A 12,034-nucleotide genomic window follows, 5' to 3' on the forward strand; every position below is an offset into this window, starting at 1 on the left:
ATACGGGACAACTGAACTGAAGAAAGCTCAGAAAAGAAATATGACGTCTACGTAGGCGTCACCGTATTTGCTACTGGGGCTTCATGACGCCTACATAGGCGTCACCGTAGTGAAGGGGTTAACTTCCAAAGTGGAGGACATTCTGTCTCTCTACCCTTTTGCTGAGATTTCCATTCTTGGAGATTTCAATGTTCACCACCAGCTTTGGCTTTCATCTCCCTTCACTGACCATCCTGGTGAACTAGCGTTCAACTTTGCTATCCTCCATGACTTAGAGCAATTTGTGCAACACCCTACTCATATTCCTGACCGTCTTGGAGATAAGCCCAACATTCTTGATCTCTTCTTAACCTCTAATCCTGCTTATGCTGTCACTCTTTCATCTCCGTTGGGCTCCTCCGATCACATTTTCATTTCTGTATCTTGTCCTATTTCTTCAATCCCTCCACAGGATCCCCCAAAGTTTTTTTTTTTTTTTTTTTTTTTTTACATTACAAGGGCAGTGGCCAAGGGAAAACAGTGTTGGAAAAAAAAAAAATCCCGCTGGTTGCCAGGCCCTGTTGAGAGGAAAGTAGGAGAAAGAGAAAAAACAAAAAAATCTAAAAGGAGGGTCCAGTTAACGTAAGAGGTGTCTTGACACTCCTCTTTTGAAAGAGTTTAAGTCATAGGCATGTGGAAATACAGACACAGGTAGAGAGTTCCAGAGTTTACCAGTGTAGGGAATGAAGGAGTGAAGATACTGGTTAACTCTTGCATTAGGAAGATGGACAGAATAGGGATGAGAAGAAGTAGAGAGTCTTGTGCAGCGAGGCCGCAGGAGGGGGGAAGGCAAGCAGTTAGCAAGTTCAGAAGAGCAGACAGCATGAAAACAGCGGTAGAAGACAGATAAAGATGCAACATTGCGGCGGTGACTTAAAGAATCAAGACAGTCAGTTAGAGGAGAAGAGTTGATAAGACGAAAAGCTTTAGATTCCACCTTGTTTAGTAAAGCTGTGTGTGGATCCCCCCCAGACATGAGAGCCATACTCCATACACGGGCGGATGAGGCCCCTGTACATAGCAAGCAGCTGGGAGGGAGAGAAAAATGGACGAAGACGCCACAGGACACCTAACTTCTTGGAAGCTGATTTAGCAAGAGTAGAGATGTGAAATTTCCAGTTTAGATTTTTAGTGAAGGATAGACCGAGTGTGTTTAATGTAGAGGAGAGGGGAAGTTGAGTGTTATTGAAGAAGAGAGGATAGTTGTCTGGAAGGTTATGTCGAGTAGATAGTTGTAGAAATTGAGTTTTTGAGGCATTGAACAAAACCAGGTTTTCTCTGCCCCAATCAGAAACAAGTGAAAGATCAGAAGTTAGGCGTCCTATAGCATCTCGCCTTGAGTGAAGGTGCCTCTGGTGTTTTGCCTCTGCCAGTGAGGGGAACTTGAGGAGGTATTATGCTGATTATCCCTGAAATGACTACTGTTTCTGTGTCAGACACCCTTCTCTTTGTGCTGAACGCATAGCAGAGGTGATAGTGTCTGGCATGTAGGCATACATTCCTCATTCTTTCTCTCAACCTAAACCTTCTATACTAAACCTTGGTTTAGCTCAGCCTGTTCTTGTGCTATACGTGATAGAGAGGTTGCCCACAAAAGGTACTTGAGCCTTCCATCACCTGGATCTCACACACTTTATATCTCTGCCCGTAATTATGCCAAGTCTGTTCTTCAACTTGCCAAACACTCCTTCATAAGTAGAAAATGTCTTGTCCCTCCCTCTCTTCCCTCTGACTATTTCATGTGTACAATTGAAATTCTTAGTAAAGATGTTTTCCATGCCCTTGCTGGCCTAAACCCTCAGAAGGCTTATGGTCCTGCTTGGGTACCTCCTATTGTTCTCAAAAACTGTGCCTCCATGCTTGCACCTTGCCTGGCCAAACTCTTCCAACTTTGTCTATCTACTTTTACTTTTCCTTCCTGCTGGAAGTTTGCCTATATTCAGCATGTTCCTAAAAAGGGTGACCGTTCTAACCCTTCAAACTACTATCCTATAGCTTTAATCTCTTGCTTGTGTAAAGTCTTTGAATCTATCCTGAATAGGAAGATTTTCAAACATCTGTCACTTCACAATCTTCTGTCTGATCTCCCTGCATCTGTATTTCCGAATTCCTATGACTTGTCTTCTTTTAAGAGGGAGGTATCGAGGCATTTGCTTTCTAATTTTGGCTGACGCTTTCGCTTTCCATATATATATATATATATATATATATATATATATATATATATATATATATATATATATATATATATATATATATATATATATATATATATATATATATATATATATATATATATATATATATATATATATATATACAGTACCCTCGAGTTTAGCGCTTGCTTTCTTCTTAAGATATAGCGCCAAACTCGAGGATCGCTAAACTCGGGGTATTGAAAACAATGTAAAAACGCTTATTCATTTTGGCCCGGGACGAAGCTGATTATTTTTCCTCCCCACTTTACTCCCTTATTTCAAAATACCGATAAATTGGTGGGTGTATTCAGTTTCAGTGAAGAATGCTCTTGTTAAGACGTAAAAAACTGGGATACACACTTTATTGAAAAGAACAAAAAGAGAAAAGAAATAATAAGAACTCTAACAGCATATAATCTCACTCTGGGGCATGGTTCGCTAGCGCAAAGCCTTCAAATTCGTTGCCCAAATCCATGGGGGCTACATTATCGTCGACCAGCAGCTCATCACCATCATCATCCTTCTCAGCAACAACAGCAGGTGGTGTGTCTTCTCGCTTGTCACGGTTACTGAAGTATCTTGTGATCAAGGCCTGTTGTCGTTTTTTCATTCGTGCTTCGTACATCTGTTTGTATTCATTTAATCCCTTTTGAACTGCGTGGATGCATGTCACACGTCAGTCAGAATTTGAATCAAAATTGCAAATGGCCTCCTTTAATTTTTCTGTAATTGCAAATATTTCTGTTAATTGGTAAACAGTTAGCTCATCTTCCTTTTCCTTTTCCTCTTCTTTTTCTTCTTCCTCGTGCTCCTCTTCAAGCATGTCTTCCGCACTAGGTTCGGCGACTCTCTCTCCAATAAGATTTTCTATGTCAGCAGCACTGACAATGTCATACCCACTGATGGGTAATGTTTTGGCCAGCTGAAGCAGTGAGCCCATAGCGGCCGCTACACTCTGTCTCTCCTGTGTTGTGCTGAGCTCACGGGCACCGCTACTCATTTCTGCCTTGATCCACGGGAAAACTCTCCTCCAACCGTGTTTCACTGTAGCAGCATTGACAAAGTTCCAGCATTCCACCATTAAGTCCACAGCTTTCTTGATATAAAAATTACGAAAGAAATTCTGTGCTGTCATAATTTCGCTCTTATTCCTCTAACAGTAGACTCACTAATGTTGAACAAGTTTCCAACGGCAACAGGTCCCATTCCAGCATCAAGCTTATCCAACACTTCGCCTTTTTCCTTCATGTTTAACAGTCTTTTCTTCTTACCCTGCCTCTCTGGCCTGCTTCCTTTTGCCAGTAGGTTTCTTGAGCCACATGCTGCAGTGCCTCCTTTATTTCCTGACATCACAATTAATTAGCTTGCATATAAGAATTATCAAGATGCTGGTGGAAGAGGGCTAAGGACTCGTGCACACGTGGTCAGCTCAGTCAGCCAACTGCAGGAGTCTTGGGGCAGCACACGTGACGCCGCCCGGAAGTAAACGCGACCGATACTTGTCAAAGCAGCGCGAAACTCGGGGCGATACAGTGCCAAACTCGGGATGGTAAGAATTTAGGACTAAGCATCAAACTCGAGGATCGCGAAACTCGGATAGCGCTAAACTCGGGAGGTACTGTATATATATATATATATATATATATATATATATATATATATATATATATATATATATATATATATATATATATATATATATATATATATATATATATATATATATATATATATATATATAGAGAGAGAGAGAGAGAGAGAGAGAGAGAGAGAGAGAGAGAGAGAGAGAGTGAGTGGAGACTCAATATTTGAATTTAATTACAGGTAACCCCTGCTTAACGAAGGGGTTACGTTCCTAAAAAAAATCCTTCATTAAGCGAAATTTCGTTAAGCGAACCGATTATTACAAGTTTAACCCGTGACTTGAACTTCCATTGAGAGTAAACAAAGCGAGAGTGCATCATAATACAGTGAAAGGTTTAATGAAAGTAAAAATTATGAAGTTAAACATTTAGGCAGTTTAATTTAAGTCATTATAATGTACACTATTGTATGTATGTACGTAACTTTATAATGTTGATGATCTTAAATTTCTGAAGGGAGGGAGAGTTCAATGGGAAAGACACCAACCGGCAACCTGTGGAATGTAAACAAAGGGCGCATCATTGTATCACATACAAAACTTATGTACCACATTTCCACAAGGCTTTCCATTTTATCCATTTTAGAGTCATGAGTTCAGGTGGTTCTTTTAGCTTGCAAGGAAGATATGGTCTCACCAGCCTTCTTAGTAGAGTCTGCTGACTTGAAAATAGTAGAGACAGTAGATGGAGTCAAGATGGTGGCGAGCAATGCTATTAGTTTTCTTGCCTTGTGTCTGTGAATAATATCCAGCTTCCCTTCGAGAGTAAGAGACTTCCTGGTCTTCTTAGCAACGCTAGGCGACATTGTAGGGTGTTTTGGTGGTAAGTTGAACGAGGGAAGACAAGTTGCTGCTGACACTGTTATTGTTTTGAACAAGGGGAGTGAGTGGTGTGCGTGTTGTCCATGAGAGGCGCTGGTGTATTCAAAAGCCTGTCGGCTTGTGTGATATGGCGGGGCTTTCTATCTTGGAAAAAATTACCTGGATAAAACTTCCTTAAAGTGAGTTTGGTGTTTGTTAAACAAGCAGATGGTAGTAGGTTGTAGCGAAATTTTGTTGTGTGAACCTTCGTTAAAGGGGGGGTTGCCTGTATTATTATTCTTACTTTTATTAATGTTGTTAATATCATCATTATTATTGTAAACATTTAGAAAAATTGCAAATATAGCCCAATAATGTCATCAAGCATCCCAAACATATCATGAATTAAGTAGCCCCAAAAATTGCAGGTAGCAGATTATGAATTTAAGTAGCGCATACCCTTCAAAAGTAGCTCAATCCGCTACTTTTCACCCAATCTGTGTGGCACAGGGTATATATAGTGTCAGTTTACACTTCGCTCTGCCGAGCTGGGGATGAATTTCTGGTGGCGGCGGATTTGACCAGGAGGGTGGCACGCGAGATATAAATGTTGAATTGGCGAGTCAGTCAGTCGAACCTTGAGGATTGGGTATTAATCAACTGAGTTTGAATTGGTGATAATTCGAACTGCGAACGGTTGAATCACAAGAATCCCCTGTATTGTCCAAAATAACAACTTAACCCGGAAAACTTGGGACATGTCGATAGACGATTATCATTTTTTTTTTTTTTATTTATTTTTTTATTTATTTTTTTTTTGTGTGTGTGTGTGTGTGTGTGTGTGTGTGTGTGTGTGTGTGTGTGTGGTGGAGATGGGAAATTCATATAAGTTGAACATTCGCATTTCTTAGACCAACCTTTCCCCCTATTAGTCTTAGCTAGCAAGGGTCAACAGTAGTTTGTTTCTCTGATCTAGTACCAGGTCACAGCTTCTGTCTTACACCAGGTACCTAATCACTGGTAGGTGAACAAGGACAACACTAGAAAGACATTTGTCCAAGCTTCTGATCTCACCCAGGATTCAAATATGGTCCCTCCTGACTGTGAGTTGGGCATGCTAACCACTAGCCCACCAGGCCACACAGTATGTGTGTGTGCCTGAACATACATGTGCCCGTCTTGATTTAGAGGGAACAGTGTTGTGTAATATTAATGCAATCATGCTACTTATCCCTGACAATTGGAGATTTTCCTAGAGCAAAATGCTCATGATAATGTCTGCAAAGTATAGTATGTAGTTATTGTCAAGTTTGGCCAAAAATAGGCTGCATATTGTAAGCTGCATTATCCACTTAGCACTCATTGTGCCTATGTGTATGGCATGCATCTTCCTATAATGAGATGGGAAGAGAGGTATCTGATACGAAAGCTGAAATGTAGACAAAAATTAGCTGAATTTCTACTGACATGTTCATTCCTCTAAGAGATAAAAGTGGTGCCAGAATAGATAGACAAATAGATATGTTGACAGGTGGAGGAGGTGAGGAGAAACACAAGTGTAGGGAGGTGAGGTTTCTTCTAACCTCCTCCTGCAACTTGTCTGAATGTCTAAACATTATGTTGACAATGAAAACTTTTCCCCCAGAACTGTATTAGGTGGACGGAACAGTCGTGTAGCGTTGGTATTGATACAAAGTGGCATTAGTGTTCCTGGTGAGGATACTGGTGCAGCTGAGAAGGCTGCCACCCTGTGTACTGCATGTGACCTACCTGCCAAGCATCTCTTTGTCTTGCCACACTCTGATGTCCACCTTCTTGGATACACAGTGAGGTTGGTAAATGTATTACTTGTGTAATGGAAAGGCATAGTAAACTCATATTTTTTTTAATTCATCTATAAATCTTGTTGTCTGGATGAATTTGAAAAAAAAAATATATTAGGGTCTGATGATATTGGGGATGAGTTTTAACATAAAACTGAATTTAGCTAGGGTTACTATCCTTTTAAACTATGGATTTTAATTAATTATAATTTTGAGCTACCAGCACAGTAAGTATGGATGAGTACATATTGTAGAAGCAATATGAGGTTATTATTAACCCATGTAGTGTCATCCTTTCTCATAAATAAGGGTCATGGTAGGTTGCATTTCTTTGAATATTTTTTTATTTACCCCATATAATCTTAAAAAATCACAAATTCTATCATATATATATATATATATATATATATATATATATATATATATATATATATATATATATATATATATATATATATATGAATAGAGGTCTTGGGAACAAAATGTCCTCAACCTATTCTCAAACTTTAAATGGGTGAGATGCTAAGCTTTCCTTACTGAGTCTTGGGCATCCTCTTTTAGTGATTTTCAGTGTGTCATGATACGAGCTGTTGCACAACGTTGCACAAATTCTCTAGCTACTGGTTATAAATAGTGAAAGTTTTTTTCTACCTTTAATTAACAAAAATAATAGCTATACATCAGATGTTAGATATGGCGCCAACAAATGACTATCACAATCCCTTCCATCGCTTTCTCCACTACAAAACATTACAAATTCCTCATACAACCATACATAAGACTCTTTAACCCTGTATATGAATGCAATAATGTAATTGATCACTGAACATAATTGTCTCGTGTGCGATATTCAAACTTTCTCTCTTCATCTTTATATTCGCACATCAGAACAAATTCTACATCAACATCGTCCACTACTTCATAACTTTGTTACAATATCCGAACACTGTTTTATTCATTAGTAAATCTCATATGCAGTAATTACAACTTTTCTCCTTTCAACCAGTTACCCATATATAAGAATTACCGTTACTTGGTGCATGAATACAAGCAATCAACATAACACACCACTAGATTTTTTTTTTTTTTTTTTTTTTTTTACATTACAATGGCACTGGCCAAGGGAAAACAAAGTGTTGGAAAAAAAAAATCCCGCTGGTTGCCAGGCCCTGTTAAGAGGAAAGTAGGAGAAAGAGAAAAAACAAAAAAATCTAAAAGGAGGGTCCAGTTAACGTAAGAGGTGTCTTGACACTCCTCTTTTGAAAGAGTTTAAGTCATAGGCAGGTGGAAATACAGACACAGGTAGAGAGTTCCAGAGTTTACCAGTGTAGGGAATGAAGGAGTGAAGATACTGGTTAACTCTTGCATTAGGAAGATGGACAGAATAGGGATGAGAAGAAGTAGAGAGTCTTGTGCAGCGAGGCCGCAGGAGGGGGGAAGGCATGCATATATATCACCATACACATATAAGTACCTTACTTCATTCATGAAAATGACAACATAACACACCACCGAATATAATGACAAATCTTGATATATCCTCGCAACTACTTCACTTATTGAATCTCTTTCTCTTGGTAACCATACATGATAACTACTTCAACATGAATACACAAGTAAATATGTCATGTAACTTATTCGTCATAGCAACACACATGCACATACGTACATAGATGTATACAAGATCCTTTACTCGTGACATGAAACTGCAAGTATATAATGGTGTCACATTGATCCAAGTACTTATACATAAACACATATACTAAAATGATACCTAAACATCCTATTATGATTACTCCTCTTTTCTGAATTATTTCAGAGAATGCATTGCAACTTAAAGCTCCACTTACTGTTTATATGAGGCACAAAGTGATGATACCTCCTCAGTTATACAGCCAAGGCAGCCCTGCTCAGAGGCTGTCCTCTCTTCCTGCTTCCTCTCTCGTCCCTCTTTTCTCTCTCTCTCTCTCTCTCTCTCTCTCTCTCTCTCTCTCTCTCTCTCTCTCTCTCTCTCTCTCTCTCTCTCTCTCTCTCTCTCTCTCTCTCTCTCTCTCTCTCTCTCTCTCTGACCCATACCTCTCCAACCTTCAGAGAATTCAGCGGTGGTCAGACTTGACCTATGATAACATGCCCATCCATGTACTGCCCATCCATGTACTGTTCACCAGTCAGGTGAAAGCCCACGTGTGCAAAACCAACAACATGTCTGTCCCAGTATGTTTATTGGCTACCCTGCCCAGGGTAATTGAAATTGTTTTCCTTTTGATCCTTTGCCCTATCTCCTTATCCCTTTTATGGCTGGGTGTGATAACACACTGCGTACTGGCGAACTATCATATATCCATGTTTCCTTCATTTCTTGTTTCTTCTATATTATTGTGAGCATCTGATAGGTGAAACTTTAACTGTTGCATTAGACATATCAAAAGCTTTTGATAGATTTTGGCACAGAGCTTTGATCCCAAAACTACCCTCTTAAGGCTTCTATCCTTCTCTCTGCAACTTTCATCTCAGGTTTCATATCTGGCTTATGTTGCTGCTGTGGTAGATGGACACTGTTCTTTCCCTAAATCTATTAAGAGTGGTGTTCCTCACGGTTCTGTCCTATCACCCAATCTCTTCCTGTTATTCATTAATGATCTTAACCAAACTTCTTGACCTATCCACTCTTGCGCTGATGATACTGTCCTACACTTTTCCACGTCTTTTCATAAATTAGTAATTCTTCAGTAAGTCAACAAGTCACACAGGGATGCCACAGTATGCCTAACTTTTGATCTTTCTAAGATATCTGATTAGGACAGAGAGAATGTAGTAGTGTTCAGTACCTCAAAAACTCAGTTTCTTCATTTATCAACTCAACACAACCTTCCAGACAACTATCTCCTCTTCTTCAATGGTACTCAACTGTCCCCCTCTTCTACTCTGAATATCCTTGGCCTATCTTCTACTCATAATCTGAACTGGAAACATCACATCTCATCTCTTGCTAAAACAGCTTCTATGAAGTAAGGCATTCTGAGGCCTCTCTGCCAGTTTTTCTCGCCTCCCAACTGCTAACTCTATACAAGGGCCTCATCCGTCCATGTATTGAGTACTCTTTGCATGTTTGGGGATTTCCACTCCTACAGCTTTAATAGATAAGGTGGAATCAAAAGCTTTTCATCTCATCAATTCCCTTCCTCTAACTGACTGTCTTCAACTTCTTTCTTACCACTGAAATGTTGCATCTCTTACTATCTTTTGCCAGTATTTTCATGCTAACTGCTCATTTGATGTTGCTAACTGCATGCCTCTCCTCCTCCTGTGGCCTAATTGCACAAGGCTTTCTTCTTCCTCTCATTCCCATTCTGTCCCACTCTCTAACACAAGAGCTAACCAGTAGCTACTCTCAATCTTTCATTCCTTTATCTGGTAAACTCTGGAATTCCCTGCCTGTGTCTGTATTTCCAACTTTCTATGACTTGACTTCATTCAAGAGGAAAGTTTCAAAACATTTTTCCCTCTCCTTTGGCCAATTGTATTGGCTCTGTAAGGAGACTGTTGATTGATTAGGCCTTTTCATTATATTTTTGTTGCCCTTGTCCACTCATCCTCTGTTATACTAGAAAAAGAAATATTTGTTGTAAGTTGAAGAGACTATATCATGTATTTTTATTCATCAGGTTGGAGAATGCCCTCAGTGAAATAGCTTGGAACTTCTACCAGGGTGAAGCTAAAGGAGTGCGTAGCCATCGGGACTTCCTCAACAAGACCAACCACACACTACTCTTTGTGCGGCACCAGTTTAAGCTTGGTTTCCTCAATGAGATGCGAAATGATACACAAGCAGCTATTAAGTAAGGAATGGAGGGAAGTGTGCAGTTGAGTAAAAGTTGAAAACATTGAAATTTTTTTTTGGTTCATGTTTTAGAGTATTGTCACTCTGCCAGAAAAACTCTTGAACATAAATCTATAAATGTATGTTAGTCAGTTTTTCTTAATTCATGTTTGATTTTTCCAGGCACTATGCACAGTGTTACCATCATTTGCTGGAATTACGATCAACAGACACAAATTTGCATGAAATCCGTGTTGTTGCTGCCATAGTGAACTACAAAATCTGCAGGCTTGACTTCACCCTCAACCTTCCCCGAGATGCAATTGCTCAGTTTCGTCGACATATTGATCTCTTCCGCCAACGAACTGGACCGAAAGAGTTGATATTTGAACATTATGCTTGGCTTTCCAGACAGTAAGAATTTTACTATTCATATTTTATCATTAGATTCGAGTACTTGTCATATATACAGAATCCATGGCTGGGTTTTGAACAACTACATCACCAGTCTCATGTCAGTCTATCTATATATCTACCAGTATATCTTTATTTATCTATATATCTCTCTCTATCTATCTATCTATCTATCTCTATCTTTTTACAATGTTAGGCATTTTGAGTCATCTCTACCAATTTTACTCATATCTACAGCTGTTTACTTGGCACAGTGTCCTTATTGATTCACATGTGGAGTGTGCTTGACTTGTTTCAGGAAAGGTTCCAGTCATATCCTTATAGACAGATAGAATGAAAAGACCATCTTCTACCTCTTTCTCATGGCTACAATATTCACACTAACAGCTCTTCTGACCTTGCTAACTGCATGCTTCTCCTCAATGGGAGGAGGTAAGACATGCAGTTAGCAAGGTCAGAAAAGCTGTTAGTGTGAAAATAACGGTAAAAGATAGCATAAGATGCAACATTGTGGTTATGAGAAAAATGCAGAAGATGGTATTTTGATTCTACCTTGTCTATAAGAGCAGTATGAGTGGAACCCCTTCTAAAATATGTGAAGAACACTCCATATGTGAATCAAGAGGTTCCCTGTGCAGAATTAACAGCTGTAGGTGTAAAACTGGTAGAAATGACTCAGAATCATAGAAATTGTTTTAGCCAGAGATGAGACACAAAGTTTAGATTATAAGTTAAGGACAGGCCAGAGATGCTCATTGTAGAAGAGGGGAATAGTTAGGTGTTACTGATGAAGAGGGGTTAACTAATTGAAAGCTTGTATTGAGTTGATACATGGAGGAATCATTTTTTGATGCATTGAACATTACTAAATTTGCTTTGCCCCAAGCAGAAATTTTAGACATCAGAAGTCAGTCGTTCTTTGACTCCTCTCTGTGACCTTGCGAGTTGGATGTCTATGAAAAGACATGGAAAAGTGCAGTGGTATCATCATTGTAAGAATGGATGGGACAAGAAGTTTAATTAAGAAGATTATTGATGAATAATATAATAAGAAGAGAATGAATGATAGACCCTGAGGAACACCACTGTTAATAGATTTAGAAGAACAGTGTGTGTGTACCACAGCAGCAATAGAGTGGTTGGAGAGTGCAAACTTGAGATGAGGTTGCAAAGGGAAGGATAGAAGCTGTAGGAGTGTAGTTTGAAATTCAAAGCTTTGTGCCAGACTTTCATCAGAAGTTTTTGATATGTCTAGAGAAACAGCAAAGTGATGAGAATAATTTCATGACTGATATAT

General features: G+C 39.2%; 1 protein-coding gene across 1 annotated transcript in view; it reads left to right on the top strand.

Moving 5' to 3' along the window:
* Positions 1–12,034, top strand: part of LOC123510799 (trafficking protein particle complex subunit 11-like) — a 101,043-nt gene that overhangs the window by 11,969 nt on the left and 77,040 nt on the right. The window contains exons 5-7 of the mRNA XM_045266178.1: positions 6,326–6,511; positions 10,169–10,342; positions 10,507–10,737. Of these exons, the coding sequence (XP_045122113.1) occupies positions 6,326–6,511; positions 10,169–10,342; positions 10,507–10,737 (591 nt within the window). The remainder of the gene's footprint in view (positions 1–6,325; positions 6,512–10,168; positions 10,343–10,506; positions 10,738–12,034) is intronic.

The sequence above is a fragment of the Portunus trituberculatus genome, chromosome 30 (genome assembly GCF_017591435.1).
Source record: "Portunus trituberculatus isolate SZX2019 chromosome 30, ASM1759143v1, whole genome shotgun sequence".
In the NCBI taxonomy this organism is placed as follows: domain Eukaryota; kingdom Metazoa; phylum Arthropoda; class Malacostraca; order Decapoda; family Portunidae; genus Portunus; species Portunus trituberculatus.